Below are 21,482 nucleotides of genomic sequence, written 5' to 3' on the forward strand. Positions count from 1 at the left end.
TCATCATACATTTCTAATTAGCGTATGTATATATTTTTTCTTTCATTCCAACAAATGAAAACAATCCAAACACGAGCGGTTCACAATGAGAAGACCCAGCCAACCCCTCCGTTCTTTACCTTGAAGACGTAGGTGGCTCCGCCTCCTCCTCCTCCGCCCCCTTTCACTTGAGTCTTGTTGTCCGTCGGGCCACTCTGCTCCGTGCAGATCTTGTTGAGCATCCCGTTAGACTGCCAATGGAAACAATGAGAGTCACCGAGTCAAGCTGACCACACCCAAAGACCTGAACCATTCAGACTGTGCATTTCGTCCATACCTTTCGGCGGCGGGGTCATTATTGACTTTGAGATATTGAAACTAAGAGCTGAGGACACAACTCGGAGGATGACAGGTAAGCTGTCATGAGTCAAGTCCGCTCCCTCAAGTGTCTCCTCTTTTTAAATCAGTTGGCCCTGCACTACAGCAGCCAGCTGGAAGAGGGGGAGGCACTATGGTAATTTGATTGACAGATGGTGAAGAGAGGGCAGTGGACTTTAACCTTGGCATGGACCCCGGGGGGAATTTGAATTGCCCAAGCTCAATTTCACACAGAATTACGCGGCCTTCACTCCCTCCCTCTCTTTTCCCTGTCATCTCACTGGGGTGTCGCTCACGGGTACACAGTGAAGACAATATGCTACACTGTGTGTGGAAGTGCTGTGGGAGCAGGTTTGGGCCTTTGCCACTAGAACAGTGTGACTTAGTTTAAATTCTTCGATATTCTGGGTTAATAAGTATAGACAACCAGCTGATTGGAGAGAAAGAGTTTAACAAACACCTCGAAGTGAAAAGGACCAATTCAGATACACAGTGGTCTTCACAAAGTCTCTAAGGCATGGTCAGAGGATGGTGTATGCAGTGAATACACATAAACAAACATAACATACAGCCAACAGGTGTTCGTTATTATAGGCTGGCAGAGAAGGAGATAATTACAGTAAGAATACAATATGTGAAAGATTAATAGCATAGCATACATGACCAAATAATAATGCGGTAGCTGCTTGTGATTTTGACATGAGCACATAAGCGATCCTTGATTTCTCCTCTAGTCCACACACACAGTAGATATACAGGATATTGTGTAAGTGTGTGGGTGAGTGAAAGGGAGATTGAATGTCTTTGCGGGTGTGTGTGTCAGTGCGAAAGGGCATGCACTCTTGTGTTTGCCCGCACACATTTAAGAAGCTATTATTTCTCATTACAAAAGAACAGGCGAGAAACACAGCCCCCTCCAGAACAAATCACTTTCCAAGCCTTTGAAGAGTTTGTGGTCCACTATTATCCACGCTGATGTGAAATGAGGTGAGACCCTAAATGACCTCAGTTCCTCTTGAAACATGTCTCTCTCCTCTCCCTGCCATCCTTACTGTGTATTCTTGATGGCTCACACTTTCGTTTAGAACAAGACTTCTATCACAGGACATGATTTGAAATGCTGCCAAGGCCAGAAAAACCTTTTGCATTTAGTCTCCTGGATAATATACCCTCAAGGTCGAATTGTTATTCGATGCCCAAGTCAGTCTGTTCAAGACAACAAGAATAAGACATTCACACATACATCTTTTGTGCAGAAGATGTGAGCTGAGATAGCTACAATGTAATGTTTTGGTCTTCTCAGACAAAGGGCAAAAAGCTATTTATACATTCCAATGTAAAATAAAAGTTTTTAGGTGATCCGATATTTAAAACAAACGTTGTCTCCTCCGGTGCTTTGAATGAGTCAGAGATGCAACTGGAATCCGTGCATGTTCTCAGCATGAACCTGTTACTCTGAATGCCTGCATTGCCATACCATACTGAATGTTAGCTTTGATTTGTGCTAATACCAAAGGAAAAAGTAGTGAAAAAGCAACAGTGCGTCCTTTAGGCCCATAAAGTTATCCAAAAGTCAATTTTGCATAATGTTCTTGATGGTCTATTTATTAGATAAAAGGACTCGAAAAGACAAGATTTAATGAGATAAGGCAAAGTGACACATACAAAAGACTAAGTAGGCTAATTCTACATGTATTCTAGTAATTCTACACAGAACCACAAGGTAACAAAATGTTATTCAGAGAACTGGGTTAATGACACATCAATTACTTGAATGTATTGAAAAGTAATGGAGGTGTGTTTGATGAGCCAAACAGTTGGCACATTTGGTATTGATCTAGTGTTTTTGCAATGGGTGAGATAAATCAAGTGTACCTAAGTATTTGACAGTGTTGTCAAATAGTAAATGACCCAGATCTGTGCACTTTAAAGGGAAAATAACCAATAGGCATCAACTCACGTTGGGACATGCGTCTTCCCCGTGTTGGCCGACCAGGATATGAAGCAGCTCACCCTTCTGAAACAGGAAGTCCCCTATGATGTACACACCATGTGACCTGGTCACAGCCATCACACTGCGCCCGCCTGCGGCACCATAGGCTGTGATCCTATTAGTAAATGTAAAAATGCATACAAACACACACAGAAACAAATACTACACATTTAAATACAGAAGTTGACATTTACACACACACATCGTGCAGCTAAACTCATGAGAGCACTCAAGTCAAATGGATGATCCGTTCAATCTGTGTCAAAGGTTTTTATTTTCAGTAGACTAACATGACGCTAACAGTATTATTAATTTTGTATACCTTCACAATTTACATTTCCAAAAGATTACCCACCTGAAAATGTAATCATTAAATAAGGTATTATATTATTGGTTACAACATTATTACAATATAAGTGAGGCAATTGTATTACATAATTGGTCACGTTTTTACATTAGCAGTATTAGTCACATTATAGACACCTAAGAAAAATTTAAATTATATTTGAAATAAAAATAATTTGAACAAATAAATTGGATAATAAAAGATATTTCCTTGTTTAGCTTTATGAACTTATTCAACTGTGTGTCTGGTCAGGATGCATTGGCGCACCTTCCTGTCTGTTTGGGTCCATCCATTAGCCGACTGCTGGACTAGGGGTTCTGTGCTTTGAAATTACTCACTAACTCACTCACTCACCACTTTATTCACTCACTTACTCAATCGCCATTTCAATAGCTTACGACTCCACACTGTGCATGTGCATCCGTCCATGGACTATCTACTGGCAGACTCCTTGTAATTACTGTGTTGCTGTATGAGAGTGTTGTTAGCACTTTTCACTTCAGATGAAGGATTGGTAAGGGAGATGTGCATGCACACACAGGATCAAGTAATGTGTATGTACATGTGTACAATCTGAATATATAATATACAATTACCAGATGAATATGTATGACTTTCTTTCCCCATGCCAAACGAGTCTAAATAAATACAAATCAATAATCCTTGATGTGAATCTTGCTAGGCAACACTATTTCCAGCAACGAGACAGCTGGTGTTGTGCAGTTTCATATGAAGTTAATTTGCAGATGGCTTGATTAAAGATCCTATGATTGACAATCCATTTCAACAACAAAAAAGATGTCAAGGTGCATCTGCATGTGCACCATATTTCGAAGCACTGAGTTTCAGACTACAATTCAAAATGATCAAAGGATGTTGATGTTGCCACAGTCCAGTAGCAAATAGATATTTGATGATTTTACTCCGAGACAACCATCCATCAACACCTGAATTTTACAAGAGTAATATAGTTCTTGATCTTGTGGTCTTTACCTGTATGTGCTTGTTTCTGGTACCCTCCAAACCTGGATGCCTTTGAATGGCCCCCTGGTTCCCACGCTGACATTGACGTTGCTGTTTCTATATGAGCTATTGCACTGGGTTGGCGTTGGCCCCTCTGGTCCTGCTGCGCCGCAAGTGTGGAATGTCCATTTGGTGGCTGTAACAACAAAGCAAAAAACAAGACAAATTGACAAAGCAAATAACACGTGTATCCCATTCCAATTCATTTCACATACCTTGTTATAAAGTAAACTCTATCTAAACGATGAAAATATACATGTCATTTTCTGTCTCATGAACCACTAAAATACACTCCTCAAAGTATGTTCATTGTTAAGCACAGGGACTATTATCTAGAATGTGAGCTAGTAGGCTCGAAACAAGCACCTGCATCAGCAACGGATATCCAGGTGACAAACACGTCTCCTCATTTGACATGTGATCCCATGTGAGTGCTAATACGAGTTATTTGAGGTGTGATTAGCATGATTGGTTGTGTCAGAAGAACTTGGCTGGACTTACATTTAGTCATTTAGCAAACGCTCTTATCCAGAGCAACTTGCAGTAAGTATAGGGACATTCCCCCGAGGCAAGTAGGGTGAAGTGCTTTGCCCAAGGACACAACGTCATTTGGCACAGCCAGGAATCGAACCAGCAACCTTCTGATTATTAGCCCGAATCCCTTACCGCTCAGCCACCTGACTCCTGTCAACCCAAAGGGCTCTTGATTTCGAGATCCAGGGGAACCAGAGAGAAGACAAGGTGTCACATGCCTCTATCCTTCTGTCAGTTATAAAACTCTAAGCATCGTTGGAATGATTTTCTATTCCCTGGTCGTATTTCGGGTTCCAAACCTGTTTATTTTCTGTGTACCAATCTGACTTAGAGTCAAGTCATAAATGTAAACCCAACGTAACTTTAATGATATACTGTCGGGGGCAGACTTGTCGATGGCAGACCCTGTAAAGGTTGTTGGGAATATACAGTCAAATGGATCTCTATAAAGTAGAGCAGGGAAGAGAGTTCTGTATTGATCTGTTTGGACTTTTGTTGGACAATAGACAACAACCAACCCTCTCTCTTCCTCTGTCATCTAACTATAAAGGCAGGAATCAGTGTGTGTATGTGTCTGGCACTATTGTCTTGAGTGCATTGAAATGTACCATGTGTATTCCAAGACCCAGGGACATGCAGTGCTGCCTGTGAAGTTGTTTGCATGCCATTTGCAACAAATACATGAAAAAGTGTTCAACGCGTTAACCCTTCTGTTTACCACAATTAGCAAATCTGTTATTGCCTTATTATCTGTTCATGTATTCCATCTTTTTATCCATTCACATAATAGTATGCTTTCCTACTGTGACATATATTATGTTCTGATGACAGTCACAGGTCTATAATGTAGTATGACTCAATAGTCACACTGTTCCTGAAGAGACGGACACTTTTGGGCCATGTGATGCTGCACTCACGATGGAGCTCATGAGCTGCACATGGGCACTGCAATAGTTTCTCTAAAAACACACAACAGTCCGCCTTGTTTAATGGGCCTCAACTTTGTTGCTGGCACAAAACAGACCAAACAATGTTGGTCCGGCAAGGCACTAGCAATCTGTTTTCTTCTTAAAAAGTGCTTTCCGTGGGTACAGTTGTGGCGTTATTGGACGGAGCAGACACACAAATCAGCATCCTTTAGTTGAACATGCACACATAAACACACCTTGAAATATAAAATACATCCCTTTAGAAGTCAATTGAGATACCAAAAACTAATTGTGTTTCCTGACTTCCTTTTTTTTTTTATACAATTATGTTTGACAGCTAATTAAGCCCCAAAGCTTTGAGATGATACTTAAGTAGCTCTGAAATGTGTCACATTTGAATGAAAACCTATCCTATCAATGCCATTAAGAATACATTATTTAATTACGAACTGTTACTTTGTTATGGCTAAGTAGTTTGGGGATTTCAAAATTCACAACAAAAACACATTTCATTTAAATAGACAAGGTGAGTTGAGTTGATACAATTTGTTTACTGTGGGGAGTCTGCATATCTGCCAAGGGATGGCTGTCCCAATTACAATATATTGCCTATGGCAATAAATCAATGTATACATTGTTTTTTAATTATTATTTTACATATTTAATAAAAACTCCCACAGTCCAATTACTATAGTAATCAAATGCATATTTCCCTTTCAGTAGATACTGAAGATAGGTAAAATTGTCCTCACTCTGGGTTAGAGTAAAACATGCTGAGAATTGTGTGCCAAGGCAAACAAACTTCCAGCAACCATTACAAGAAGGCATGTTTGAGAAATGCTACTAGGAAGTCTAAGCCAAGGAAAGGAAAGCAAAGGAAGGAAAGGAAAGCAAAGGAAGGAAAGGAAAGCGAAGGAAGAAAATACAAATCTTGGTCCTCACTACTTCCTACAATGTCCTCTTCCTCACTTCTCCGATAAACTTGGCTCATTTTGAGGTTAGCGACGAGTCCTTTTCCCAGGAGAAGTAATGATGGCATGAAAGTGAAGATGACTTTCAACAAAGTGCCACTGATTCCCTCCTCAAAGAAAAGATGACTTAGCACCAAGCGGAAAGAATGCCCCCCCACTCCCTCCACCAACCCCATTATAGATGGGCTGTCGAATCTGGGGGAGAAACAGGGGAAAAGGATTGGGAAGTAGAGCAGAGAGAAAGAGAGTTGGAAGGACAGAAAAAGAGAGAGGTGGACAAGGTGTGACAGTATCGGGGTGAGAGAGGAAAGTGGACCAAATGGAAGGATGTGATAGAATTAAAAGGTGAGAGAGTCGAGTGTGACGGACACTATTCCAAGTGGAAGAGAAGAGAAAGGCGAAAGCTAGAATTGACGGATTCCTGGGCAGTAGAAGGGTAGATGGTGGGGGGCGGTGAGTGTGTGTGGTGGAGGTAGCTCTGTCATTGGGGGTGAAGACAAGGATGGGGAAAGGGCAAGAGAGCTGATGTTCCGAGAAGCCAACCATTGAGCATGTTGAAAAATAGGAAGACCGGCCTCAGAGTGACAAACCCACTGAACTGAAACCCTTATCCAATCAAACTCTCGGCCCGGCCCTGCAGTCAAACCATCACTTTGACACAGGAGCCAGGGGTGCAGTGGGGGTGAGGTGGTGATGAGGGTAGTGGTGAAGGTAAAGCTGGTGGTGGGGGTGAAGGTGAGAGTGAGAGTAGTGGTGGGGGTGAGGGTAATGGTGGGGGTGAGGGTAGTGTTGGGGGTGGTGGTAGTGTTGGGGGTGAGGGTAGTGTTGGGGGTGGTGGTAGTGTTGGGGTTTGGGGTCGTGGTGGGGGTGGAGGGGATGACGCAGAGCAAATGTCAACTACTGTGGACTTTCCCTCGGAGGGTTCCGTTTAATTTCACTTTGTGTGTAGTGAAGCTTTGTCTATGGAGTAACTGTGGGTTTAAAAAATGGCAGGGGGAGACAAATCGGCACAGAAAAGAGCTAGCTGGTAGAGAAATATCCATAAGGGACCCCTCGTGGGTTACACTCTGAGGTGCTTGATCTCGCTTGAGTAGTCATGGTGTTCTGGGAAATGTTGGAATTCCTGGGTTGATCTAAAAAATCTAAAACATGTATTTAAAAATCCAGTCTCTGACACAGAGACAACCCAGTGTGGGGATGAAAACAACGGTAAGATTACATCTCAGAATGAAGGAGTTGTGGCTAACCAGCCACAATTGAAAGGCACACCCCACATCTTTCTAAATGGATTTGCTCTGCCATAATAGAGGACGAGTGTCATAAATGCTGCTGGCTGGCAGGTCGGAGACTAAATAACATACTGATGGAATTACTCAGCAATTCAGAGTGCGGGAACACTGGTCGATGGTTGAAAAGATGCGTCTTGTAAATATATTATTTATCTGCACATAGCAATTGAAACATTTTCAAGTATGTTTAGTGTTTGCTTGCGCCTACCTGGTGTGTCCTTTAATGCCTTAAAATCCCTAATATCGGCACCAAAAATGATGTTTGCACAAAGTATAGTATATAATATAACCCTCTTAATGTCCTAGGGTCAAAAGCATCTTAAATCATATTCAAACCTAAGAAAAATATATAAAACATTAGTCTAAGTACATGGGTTCCTAAAATGCCCAAACCCCCAAACATTTTTGTTTGAGGATTTCACTATAGCTGTCACAAACACCTATGGTCTTATGACCCAAGATAATGTTTAGGGCTGCATCAATACATGTGAGTAGAGGTTGGACTAAGACCAGCTCCTTTTTGTCAAATTTTCTTTCGAATCAGTCTACCGGTAAGTTTGGATTGTATGGATGTTGAAAAGAGAAGACTTGACACATATTTGTATTTGTTGAATGAAATAATAGTATATATTCACACATTTCCATTGGGCAGTGTAGATGTGTTCATGGTAATATTACAGAACCACTACCTCCTTAGTACTTAGTTATCAAATAGGCTCATTGGCATTCATAGGTTTATGGCTTATCTTTGGGGGACGCTCAAGAGTAAAAAAAAAAAAACTAAACAGATGTTGTTTATGACTATTTGGTTGTTTTCTACACTTATAGCTGTAACATTGTGCCAAATTTCACATTTGTATTCAAAGATGTATTTGATTTGAGATAAATTGGACCCCGAACTAAAGGTGATGGGTGTTAGCATTTCTTAAGGCAAAAAGATAGTTACTTCACAAAGGTATGCCAATTCAGACTAGCATACACCCAACCATGAATAAGAGACACTGTGATTTTATATTTCGACAGTCCAAGCTTGTGATTTGATCACAGAGCACAGGCTCAGAGCTATCCTCCTCGGTTTCCACCTCAGCTCTAAGATTTTCAAGGTGGAAAATGTCAACTTTGTTAAACTGGCTTCAGTGACATTCTCTCGAGACAAATTCAAGTGTATAGGACTTCAAAACTGCCTGTGCTGCTTCATTTACCTCAGAATCAGATCAGCCTTCGGTGGATGGAAATCACCAGTAGGGGGCACACTGACTTTGTTAGTGGAGGCTACACAAGCACGTTTCTCAAAGCATGCGTGGACAAAGTGTGAATCATGAATGTGTCGCTGTACAGTGTGCCTTGGGGTGCATGTGTATGCCTATAAAGTATGGATGGGAGAGCAACCAGTGTGAATGTGTATTTTTGTGGGTAAGAGAGGCAGAGACCCGTGTTTGTGTCTGTGGGTATGCTTTGAGTGTACGGTATGTTTGAGAATATGGAAGAGATAGGTAAGATCATGTGTGTGTATGTGTGTGTGTGTGTGTACATACTGTGAAAGAGCAGGAAAGAGAGATATACTCAAGAAGAACACAGACAAAAGTCATTTTTTAGCAAACCAATGGCAATCAATTCATTATTGACACAGACAAGGTTGGATTCAACTTACAGTCGTCTTTTGGGAGACGTGAATTTCTATTGGATGGGGTGGTCGTCTTGATGTTCTGATTGGTTGGCTTGTGTTGTAATGTGGTGCTGCTGGTTACAGTCGGTGGAGATTCACCATTTGCTGAGGGAAGAAAAAGAGAAAACGGAGACATTCAGAGATAATCAGTTCTTACCCTCAGCCCTTTCATGCAGTTGAAGGTTATCTGGGATGAGCTTATTGAAGGTTTGCATCGACCCCTTCTGAGGACGCATTACAGTTGCCCAGTTGGGGGCACTCTTTCCTCAAGACCAATTGAGTTAGATGAAGGAAAATCCACCACCTCCACTACATCCCCATCCCTAGGTAGGTAAGCACATTGGATCTGGGGCTTTTAGGCCATAGCTCAGCCCAATCACGCCTTTGGACAAATCACCTCACCCTACCCCGAGGTCTAAGATCATAAGCTTGCAAGTCCCTTGATCTTTTCACTATCAACTTCCAAGTCCAAATTAAATCTCCCAGGTAAAAGTACGGTTGATTGGGTATTACTGAACTGAATTGTAGGAAGCTTGGCACAGATTGTGCAATATGATTTAGAAGAGTCTGTCTATGATGATAAGGAACTATTAGACAGTTGTTTAAGAGCCATTTAGAAGCATGTGCAAGCACACATTGATTTATGAAACAAAGTCTGGAAGGAACAAATAAATTAAAGAAGATGAAAAATAAGTCATTAAACACCATCCAACAGAGCATGAGTGAATTGATGGTTTTCACATGCGCTTTATAAAGTAAAATATATTCTGCATACCAAAACATTACCTTCCATCCCCAAAGTGCGTACTACTAATCCAATAATTGGTGTCAGTGTTTATTTGTTTGCATCTTATTTCTTATGCCAGTCATCACAACATCAACAACATTTGAGGACAAAGTGTAGAACATGGGTTCAACGTATTTGCTGTCCAGAATTGGTTGTCCTTCTTTTTGGTTGAAAAATAAATCACAGCCTCTGATTGGCCAGTGTTAGGCAATCAACAGTGACAAGTCTGGCCAGAGCAAAGTTGAAACTGTCATAATCACTAGAGCTGATTATGGCTTGTGGAAGAACCTGGAAAGTCACACCAGGAAACCGTGGATTGAAGAAAAATGCTGATTTGGTCTTCAAGACACTGCTTTACTGGTTCCAGGTTTACAAAAACTCAAAAGGCATCAGGGGCCGTATTCAAAAAACGTTTTAAGGCTAATAGTAGCTCCTAAGTTGCTGATTTAGGAAAAACTTTAAAATAATGAGCATGTCAGTCCTAGTGCTCTGAGTATTTCACAAAGTGTTTAAGTGCTAAAACATGTTTTCTTACCACTTAAGAGTGCTTCCAAATATCAGTTAAAGTTCTTTGCTAAGAGTTTTTTCCTAAAGTCAATTCACAAAGCTGCTGAGACCAACTTTTACTAAAGCATGGGGAGAAATCTTAAGCTAAGAGAAAGGTTGACCTTGTTGCTATGGATTATGTCAAAAAGCTTACTAACTATGCCCAGAGTGATTGGTTGTTAGGGCAGGAGTCACTGATTCCATCATAGAAATATGGTAGAACAAGGTTTTGTGTTGCCATATTCAAATAAAGCATGTTCAAATAAATATAAAAAATTGTAGGTTAAATGTCACTAATAATCAGCCTCTCCGCATCTCGTAAACGTTTAGCAGATATGCATAAAGGCAGCTGTATGATTTGTCGATGTGATCATATTCCGTCTAATGTCATCAAAACCTCCAAATGCCACATTGTCCATAATTTCAAATGTGCTTATGGAAACAATTTAGCATAGCTCAAGAGGTAGCAAAGTTTATTATTTCACAGTGAACTGTGGCTAAAGTAGCCACAGTTCTAAAGGCTAAAGTAGAGAAACCAAATGAAAAATCACAGTGCCACTAGATGCATCCAAAGTCTTTTGAAAATACAATACAGAACAATTTCTGAACGTCCATTTCTCCAGATACCTAACTATTCATTCCGAAGAGCAATGGGGCCTGTTCTCTGGAATTGCGCATCCTAAAAATCAAGTTGTGCGCTGACTACATGTTTCTTAATTATGATGACAGGCCACATGAGGACCTGCCTTGTGTCACTTGCCAGCTCGCTGAAGAGACAGATCATCCAGTCCCCCTCGTGCCTCATTCCAAAGTGATTGTGGGACGCTGACAAAAAGGCTACCTTTCATCTTCATCTATTTAATCATTTTCCTAAAAACACACACTCTCCTTCCCCTATCCCCAAGGCTGAAGTGTTGCCGTCCATTACAACAAAATGGCAGTGGATTTCTAGGACTATGAACGGTGTAAAGCTTCAAGCTCTTTTAGGCCTGAGAAATGTACGTGTGTCGAGTTGTGGCATCCATTTTGTCTGTCTAGCTGACTTACTGCCAGCTTAACAGTGCAAACATCACTTTTGAAAGTGTTCTCAATGCCTTTTGGGAAAGGTCTCGTAAAAAGCAATTGCTGGAGCATGATTTGGACCCTGAGTCAAGAAAGAATGAGTTATTGTTCTACTTAAAATGTGGGCATGCATGAGTGGGCAAGAGTAAACCTTTTGGGAGACAAAACCAAATTTTTCTTACCTGTTGTACTTAAAAAAAAAAAAAAAAGTTTTACTTTTAACTGAGGCAAAGGTCAGGCCACAGAATATATCGGCATTAGAGTTTGTTTGTCTAAACGCTGATGGAAAGGAAAATATGTAGATCATCCTCTAGCCTAAAACTCTTCCCAAAAATATGATAAACCTCCCCACATCTCGAGATCCTTGATATAGTGTGTCCCCCAAAATGAAGATTTACAGAAGGCAGTTTGTATTCATTTATATGATTTTTTGGGGGTAGTTGCTTTAATATGTATTGTATGAAAAGGGTGTCAAATGAATAATTGATTTGAAGGTACTGCATGAATCAGTACCTAAAAGTGAAGGCATGTTGAATAGCAGCGGAGCTACCGCAGGGGCAAACCGCCCCAGGCCCCACGCTAAGCAAGGGCCCGCCGAGCAACTTTTAATAATTTGTGAAAAATACTCAGACAATTGTGATGACTCCGGACCGTTGTGGTCCGGAGAGGGAGCAGAGCCGAAAGACGAAGCTTTCGATTACCAGTCGATCTACGTTACCACCCTCCCCTATGGTCAAGAGCTTCTGGGACTAACCGAAAGAGCGAGGTAGTGGATAAAAACAGCCAAAATGAGATTCCGTCGTAGGTTGGTTCGGTTCAGGCCTAGAGACAGGGTGAGGAGCTCAGACATGTGGAGGGAGCTTGGAGGAGAGTCTCTGCTCCTTTGCATCGAAAGGAGCGAGTTGAGGGGGTTCAGGCATCTGACAAGGATGCCTCTTGTATCTGTGGTAACATTGTTCATTATTATTTGGGATAACGACCTTCTGCTTTTGTTCCCAGGGGGAAAGGGGAAAGCCATGTGCTTTAGGCAAGAGGCCCCGGGGCTTACACTACCCGCAGCATAACCTTATTGTCTATATACACTAGGTAAGACCTGGGCCGACCAACCCCTGTATTTTGGGTAAATTGCCAGAATGACGGTGCTAGTTAGGGGATTACTGTGATAAGGTCGGGATAGAGATTATTGTTTAGCTTTTTTTGTTTTGGTCGTGCCCAGCCCCTTTTACCCTTCATGTTTATTTCACAGTGATAAAAAATACTGTTAAACTATTGGCCTTGTTTTCCCTTGTTTCGCACCACGACCCCATATCTCAATTTGTCCAGTCCTAGGGTTCTTGTGCGCAGCGGGGCGTTGCGTTCCCTCTTTCGGGAGGCGTGCGTAACAGGCACCTTCCTCCGGGAGGTTTTACGGGAAGTTTTACTCATCTGGCCTTGGTATGCCTTGGGATCCCCCAGGAGGAACTGGAATGCGTTGCTGGGGAGAGGGAAGGTCTGGAATACCCTGCTTAGCCTGCTGCCTCCGCAACCTGGCCCCAGATAAGCGGAAGTAGATGGATGGATGGATGAATTGTATCTACATGTTGATTAGTCAAAGCGTTTACTGACAATTCTTGTGTAGGCATATGCACAATTAAAAGTTTTGGATTTTAGGATGACCCGACCATAAGAGCCCATTGAGAATGCCCCCTCTGTGGTGAGAGTGTAGCTCTGCCCCTGATGTTGAACCATCATATTGTAGATTTGTACAGCTAGATGGTTAGATATCTTATATATTCTATAATATATAATATACTATGTACACATTATAATATAATAGTATTTGCATAATAATAACAATCATATAGTATTGTATTCACTTGGCCCAACACCAGTACATCCAGTTCTATGCAATTATTGCCAATTAGTGCAACATTCACAGAAAAAAAGTAGTGACTTTCAAAAACACAAACAAACTCACTGATGAGCTACTGAATCCCTGCACAGGGGCATTAGAAAGGTGAACTTGGACAGAGACATTGGTATTCCACAGCTGCAAGTGAGGATCTCAGTTGGCTTACTCTGGAGTAGAGGGAGCAGCAGTCTAGGACAATGGCCAGCTCTGTTGTCAGTGTTAGTTAGTGGCCGGTCGACCTGGATCAAACCCACCAGAGGCTGCTTGGGCTTAGGCTTGTTTCCCAACACTCTGAGTCCCTATCATAACCCTCTTGGCCTAACAACCTCTCACTCATCATGCAAACACGTGTGTGTACAAAACTCTGAAGAATGTTATAACATTGCATCAAGTGTTTTATTTAATATACTGATTCTTCCTTAATGTTTGACCAGTTTGGATTTTAGAGCACACACTTATCTAATAATCTGAATATTCAAACTGGCTACCATTGTTTAATACTGTTACAACACAGCCAATAACCAAATTGCAGGTGAAAGGAAAATATATATTTTTAAACATTACAGCAGACCAACGTAGAGTCCCATAACATACCGTACTTCAATGTAACGAAAGGTACCGTACTCTGTCTGCATTGAAACAGCTGTAAGTCCCAATGTAGTCCTTTTTTGTATCTGGAAGCTTGAATGTGTACAGGTTAGGTACACAAAGATTCCGTTGTGTCGAGTTAAACTCTGTTGCATGAGAAGATGCCGATCATGCTGTGAGCAAGCTAACATCCAGTCATTAATACTTTGACACAGTTATGCACCAGGGAGGGCTTAGTCTCAAGGGACTTGTTCAAGCTTAATTCATTCAGGTTGAAAATAAAGGTCGAACCAGCAAACTTTTGATGACCCACCTCCTGTCTATATAACATAGAGACACAGTGGATTTTACAGAGGTGAGAGGATGGCATGTATCAAAACAAATGCAAAGAAACACCTTTGGTTGTGCTCTTTGGAGCAATCAGCTTTTTATATTGCCTTTCAGCCTGCCAAATCCAATTATTCCCCTCCAAATGGTATCTTTGGCACTAGCTATCCTTCCGAGAGACATTGCACCGATGATCAAGTCATGTTATGCAGTGGCTACAGTGGAGCCATGATCTGAGTGTTTTATCGGGGGTCCTCTACAGAGGCCTGTGGCAGCTGGTACTGTACTGCCATAAAATGTGGCTGTTCGAGGCATCACTCGCATCGCAGTTCCCTGAATAGGCTGGACAGGAAGAGAAAACGCTCACTAAGATCCTATAAAGTCACCCACATGATTTCATGCTCTCACAACACTGGCTAAGAGTAAAAGGAGGTATAGCATATACACAGCCAGTCATCTCCAAGAACACAGCTCCAGTAGAAGGACGATGTGAGTGTCATGGACCCAGTACAAAAAGACCATCCCCTCGTTGAACAGTACAACAAGCAGAATGGAGACGCAGTTGGAAAAGGGGAAAGACATTTACGATGATAAAGCGGGGTGGGGGGGGGGCATGATACGCTATGTAATGTGCTTGGGGTAGGCTATGTTGCCCCGCTTAAACATCTTATGGGTCGCATCATAATTTTGAGGGACCCATCATGCTAATCACACATGCTGATCACTCTTGAAAGTGTTACCAAGTGCTCACATTAGCATTCCCCTGCTAACCCTCTGCCTGATTGATATCCAGTCACATGTGAATGCATCAAGTGTAGGTTTTGTAATGAATAGCTAGACAGATTAAAAAGACATGCTATCTGGAGGGAATGTCCAGGATAGACTGCACCACACTGCTATATTGATGCAGTACTCCGGGGGACATGAAATACAGATTTGAGGACAAATATTTCCTCGAAAATCACATAAATTGAAAAAAAAGATAGCTGTGTTGCCACAGGATAATTGCAACGGTGTCAGAGCCTGTATGCACAGCTTTTATTAATTTTGCAGTTGGCTAGAACCATTTTTAAGTGATTTACGGTGAGAGAAAATTGTGAATGGAGTCATTTATACCACTGACATTATAGAAGGTGCATTATTTGAAGCATCCCAGCTTGTAAAATATGTTTAAATTGGTAGAGAACATGCATCTTGAGCTGTGAGTGTACATTTGAATGAAGGCATGTTAACATACTCTATTGTGAGTGGGAAATGAATTATAGGTCCATGTCTGCATTAAAACTAAAGTAATAATCCAACACCATCGAATGATCATCCAAGTCTGATTTCTGCTGCATCAGAGACCAGTTTAATATTTCACCCACCGCTAATCTCACAGAGTGCTGAATCAAATGAGGGAAGTAAATGGGGAAAGAAAATCAGTCGTACTTAAGGACGAGATTTGGCTTTCAAAGAGCATTTTGGTTCCACCAGTAAAAGGTTTGAATCTGTTCAATCCCAGCAATTTGCTTTAATGACTAAAACTCCTGTCCATCCTTGAGAAACAATGGCTACAGGCCTCTCGAGGCATCGCTATTCCAATCACACAGCTGCTACATCAGAGAGGGAGCAATAGCACCTCTGCCATTATCATGTCTTTGTCAACAACAGATGTTAGACCACCATTTATCATTTACCATGACGGAAAACTCATTTAATGTCAAAGGTCATGTTTTACAACAAGAAACTGTACAGTAAAGTATGGAAGCGTAATCTAACAATTTGACCAAATCACATGCTGTATATGGAGAGATTCTTCTCAGTGCTGACAAGGAGATATTAAGTATTTACTTTGAATCAGAGCCGTGTTTGTGGTGAAGACACACATATATATAATTATAACAGAAAACTCCAATAATGATATAGTCTTTCCAAACCATTTTGTTTGGTTTGATATTCAATACCATTGCAACAAATCCATGTTGAACTGAAAAATAAACACAAAGCCTACAGAGAAAAATAAAGCCCCTAGAAATGATACATTATCAAAAAGGTTTTACAATAATTTATAGCAACCTCAAGTGAAGTCAAGTGCATTGTTGGTGGGAGTGTTGATGCAATACTTACAGGCTAGAAAACAGTCCATACTGAAAGAGATGTTGTCCACCGAGATAGATGATCCTTGACCTGGCCCATCAATGCTGAACTGGAGCCAGAACCTGTGGATGGACAGAACATAATGTCCATGACCAGTCTCCATCTAACTATGGACCAGTATTGTTATCACACAAACTGTCAATGAGGAGATATTCTGTACATGATATATAATAGTAGTTGCAGTAAGGCCGTCTGTGTCGGCCTTACTACAACTACTACGTATCTAAAATGACTTACAGTACTTAAATAGAAGAGACAGCGTGTACAGTATATCTATACAATCGCTGTTATTAGTCTAACTAGCACGCATGGCTCCTCCTAGTTCAAATCTCAACAATTCAGGACAGTGAATGACGACAAGTGAGAAGAAGCAACATCATTTAACTGAATGCACCTCTGGGTTCCCTCTTTATCCACGAAGCTCACTTCCCCTCTGACTTGGCCTACATTTCCGAGGCCTGAAGAAGGTTAGACTTTGAGGTTAGACTTTTCATTACAAGTCAATCATAGGCATAAAGGAAGTGGCTTTTTAATTAGCGTGAGGAGAAGGACCGACTCCATAAACCTGGGAATAAAAATGGAATCGCTCTCAGGGGAGCCTGATTATCAAGGCTTCAACAATAAAGCAGGCAGATCAGGCAAACAGAGATCAAACAAGATATCCTTTTACATTTTTTCTTAACTTTTTGAGCTTCATCTGGCAACACAGAAAAATCAACTGCCATAACTAATTGCTAGGAAAAAGAGGAGTGGATTGATTTTCTACCCTTCCTCAAGAAACAAGAAAAGGCCATTTTATATATTTTTTCAGTATAGAACATGGCCTAAACCCCTACGGGATTCATTAAGAGTGCAGCGTAGAATGCTCTGAGTTAGTTTGCAATGGAATATGCAGCATACTAGAATGGTTTATATCTGGACGAGTTGGGAACAGAAACGTTGTATGTCCATAACCTGTGGACCTGACTATTCTAGTGTTTTTCTGAAGGAGCACATTTAAATTCAAATGAGCTCGCTCAATTTTATTTTGCTGTGAAGCAGCCTACAAAAAAAGAAAAGTGGCCTTAAGCATCAGCCTGCCCTTGTTGCAGGATCTTATCAGAACAAGGTCAAAATTGGGTGTAATTGACAGCCTGTCAGTTGGTAAACATGGGATTTGGCGTGTCATTTACCAGTCTGCAAGTCCATAGAGAGGGACAGTGACGAGTCTCCAGCCTCTTTCCATTTTGGGCTCGCTGAACAATGGCCACAGCCTGCACTGCTCCTCTGGACCTGTGCTGTTCTTTACAAGCCAAAGAGACAGCGCCCCTTTTGGGGGCCCTCCGAAACACACTGAGAACTGCACCTGTTGGGGATATCACACAGTTTTACAAGTATTTTTGAAATGATAAAACTTGATTTCAACTTGATTTGAATTGATCAAGCAAATCGATTATTACCATAAGTATAGTTTGGTAAGCAATACACACCCAATGGCAGATGCGTCTTGTTATTACTGACATAAACAAAACCGTGAAATTATCATTAACAGTACTTTAACACCGACTTTAAATATGTTCACATTATGGCATTTTGCAGAGCTACAATGTTCCACTGTGAATGCTAAGAATAACATCCAAAAGAGCAGGACCTGCTGCTAACACCCAAGCCGAATCTGTCCTGAGGCAGATTAGCTTGATTGGACAACTCAGGGTTGCTGTTAGGAGAAGTGCTAATCTGGAATCATGGTTAATCTTTGGACCCATGCCAGAACACCGCCAGGTCTAGACTTCTGGACTACAGCGATGCCCAGAGCAATGCTTTTCAAGTTCCATTTTAAACCTAGAAGGGGTCTCTGCTCAGACTATTTCAGCTTGTCAGTCAGTGACAGCGGTCCTCACCTTTCCCCCCTCTCCTTGTCTCTCTGTTTTTCTCCAACACTCTTTCTCTCATTCCCCACCTTTGGCTAAGACCTGCTTTTTTTATTTCAGAAGTGCCAGTTGAACAGCTTGGTCGGAGGGCACAATGTCAAGTGATATGTAGAGGCCACATTGTCAAACTTGCCCTTTGGCCATAGCTTACAAATCAAGTGATTGCTGTTAACATCCTAGTTTTTATTCAATTCACACGAACCCCACAAACATAGATCCTCAACTAGAGAACCGTGAATAATTAATATGTCAGTCATATTGTCAATATTGGTTTGACAGATGCCAGCCTCTTGCTTCAGGAGATATAATCTGTGAGAGCAGGAGTTGAACACTTTGTTTTGTAAGCTTTGCTCCAGTTGGAGTTAAACCAGACTGAGACCTTAACCAGTTCTTGCAAGGTTAAAGGCAGTTTTTGAAATAATTTGGTTTTCAAAGATTACTTTTTTTAAAGACACTGAAACTGTAAACCTAATCTCTTTAGTACCCCCTTTCATGTTACAATACTCGTTCTTCCAATGCAGTGTGTCTAGACCATCATTATTTCCCTTTACTGAAAAGATGGTGTTCCATTTGTGTGATAGGGCTTTATTATCCTCCAAGCTTTGCTCCAAACAAACCCCTGGATCTTGAACATAACAGTCAGAGCTTATATGAGCATTTATGTCCACATCTACTTCTATGCATGCTTTTGAAAGTGTGTTATCTTTGTGCAGGCATCACTTGGATATGTGTGTTTGTGTGTGTATGTGTGTGTCCGTGTTTGTGAGTGGATGCACACATTTGTGGTACATACATACGTTTATGCTTGCGTGTGTTTTAAATGCTCTCACCTTACATGGGGAGTTCCTGAGGGGAGGGGGGAAAAGGGGGCTTCGCAGCAACGCCACCCCCTGCTGCCCTCCATCAACACTAAACGTAGCACCTGTTTCAAGGTTAAGCCCATATACCACTGTTCAGTTACAGACTCATATTCTATGATGTCAATTCTTAGATTTACACAAAATATTGTTTCAATATGTCTGAAAATGCTCTCCATGGCCATGCTAGTTTGTCCAGATGGAGTCTCATCAATCCTTAATAGAGCAATTAGTCAAGGGGTACTACCCTTTTTGCCCTTGGCTTGCACAATCACACTTTGGGAAGCTAACTCTACTGTATATCGATTACATCATATGATGGTAAAATGGATTTATCACAAAAAATCCTCCAATATCCAAATCCAATATCCTCCGAAAAGTCTCAATCTACTGAGCACTGAATGGGCCACCTGATGATGTACAGCTGGGCCTGGCTGCCTTGGGAAGGTTATGGAGCCGTCTCCAGTAGGGACCTTTGGCCGTCACCGCCTGCCAGCCACACTCGCCGTCTTTGAAAGAGCAGTGGGTGCCATTGAGAAATTGACCTGAGAATTGGCCAAGAAAAAAAGACAAGTTAGAGACAAAGATGTATGCCAACGTACAAGCATGCAAGCATGCATGCATTTGGTGTAGGAGAAGAGGTGAAAACCAGACAGAACCTTAACAGGTGACAGCCTGAGGGGAACAGTGAGGAAGGGAGGGAGGGAGGGAGGCATTGAGAGATGAGGGTAGTGGTCGGGGGACCTGAACATAGAGGGGGACCACAAAAGAAGATGACATGATGAGCAGAGAGCCATAGCAAAAGAACGGTCAGATGACGGGAGGAATAAGCAAACTATTTAATGGACAGCGGAAAATGGAGAGAAATTCTGTATCGGACACAGGTGAATGAAGAAAGGAATGACTGGGAGAATGAGGCAGAGAGGGCAAGATGGAAGCAGCTGTGTTTTTGTCTGGCTTCATTCTTCAGAGAGATGAAGAAAAAGGGAAAACCTTTGGCCTGAAATGACAGAGAAAAAGACAAGAGACTGAGGAGCAAAAAAGAGGGAACATGAGACGAGAAATGGAGAAAAGAGGGAGGTACAGCTGTGGATCGGGGCTCTAACTAAGTTAAAGCTGCATCATACCTATACATCTTGACCAAGACATCTTTCTGTGTCCACTGCAACCCAAACAGGGCACTAAGAAAGCTCACAACAACACTAGGGGCACATTATTGTGGCCTTGTGCTGCTGCATGACTGTGTGCAGCTCTGAGAAGGATGCATATTTTCGTGTTCTCTTTCCCTGACAATTAGTGGTCAATGGTCTCAAATGGTATTGGATGTTTAACTTGGCTTTCTATTGATCCATGTGGCCTTTCCAGACTCTAAATTGGTACCATGGAGCACAGTACTGTGTGTGATTGCATGTGGCTGCATGTGTGTACTATATGTTTGTGTGTGGTAGAGATTAAAAGGGGGGGGGGGCAATCCTGACAATCATTAGCCCTGCTGTAAGGAGTATAAAAGGAATGTCATGAGGAATCTCAGAGGCTCTACACTAATACACTCAATTTGGGGGTATTGAGGGTGATGGAAAATGAGGAATCGAGGGATGTGGGAAAACCCATCGCCCCACTTACTGTCAGACTTTTGATTGACACACGCTGAACTAGATTCTTGATTTTTCAGCTGTTTAGTTCACAGTGATCCTTTATGCTTAACAAGGCTCACATGGTACCTGAATAGATTTGAGAGACAGATGAATCGTGTCGGGATCATACAGCATGGGGTAGTACCGAGAGTAAGCAATGTGTTTTGGGAGGAAGGGAGTCTGAACACGCCCCAGGGTAGGGGTGGCTGGGACACTATTGAACGAACAGAACAAGCATGGGTTGTAGCGACTTGAAAAGTAACAGTGGGATGAGGTGAAGAAGGAGAGAGAGAGGGAGAGAGGTAGGAAAAGAGAGTCTGGAGGAATGTTAAGAACATGGATTAATGGTACGTGTGATTGAAAGGGATAACAGTAATCCATTTGTGCTAAAACTAAGATTACAGATTGAGGAGGAGCCCCTCATCATCATCATCCAATCGATGATGAAATGAATGTTCAGTAGAAGAACGGGACATCGCATGTTTTAATGTACCCTCAGATGCGTATAAAAATTGTATAAAAATACAAGTAATGTGACAGAGAGTTAATAATCCAACATTTTTCAATGTTTATGAAGTGGATGGAATTTTTTTAAATGTTATACAAACCTCAAATATATTGATATGATACTAT

General features: G+C 41.6%; 1 protein-coding gene across 1 annotated transcript in view; it reads right to left on the reverse strand.

Moving 5' to 3' along the window:
- The window catches only part of alk (ALK receptor tyrosine kinase), a 55,767-nt gene that overhangs the window by 21,095 nt on the left and 13,190 nt on the right, over nt 1-21,482 (reverse strand). The window contains exons 3-10 of the mRNA XM_047044776.1: nt 19,626-19,760; nt 19,189-19,280; nt 17,621-17,793; nt 16,419-16,510; nt 9,094-9,213; nt 3,690-3,855; nt 2,318-2,465; nt 120-230 (exon numbers count right to left, since the gene is read on the reverse strand). Coding sequence (XP_046900732.1) covers nt 120-230; nt 2,318-2,465; nt 3,690-3,855; nt 9,094-9,213; nt 16,419-16,510; nt 17,621-17,793; nt 19,189-19,280; nt 19,626-19,760 — 1,037 coding nt within the window. The remainder of the gene's footprint in view (nt 1-119; nt 231-2,317; nt 2,466-3,689; nt 3,856-9,093; nt 9,214-16,418; nt 16,511-17,620; nt 17,794-19,188; nt 19,281-19,625; nt 19,761-21,482) is intronic.

This window comes from Hypomesus transpacificus, chromosome 3 (genome assembly GCF_021917145.1).
Source record: "Hypomesus transpacificus isolate Combined female chromosome 3, fHypTra1, whole genome shotgun sequence".
Taxonomy (NCBI): domain Eukaryota; kingdom Metazoa; phylum Chordata; class Actinopteri; order Osmeriformes; family Osmeridae; genus Hypomesus; species Hypomesus transpacificus.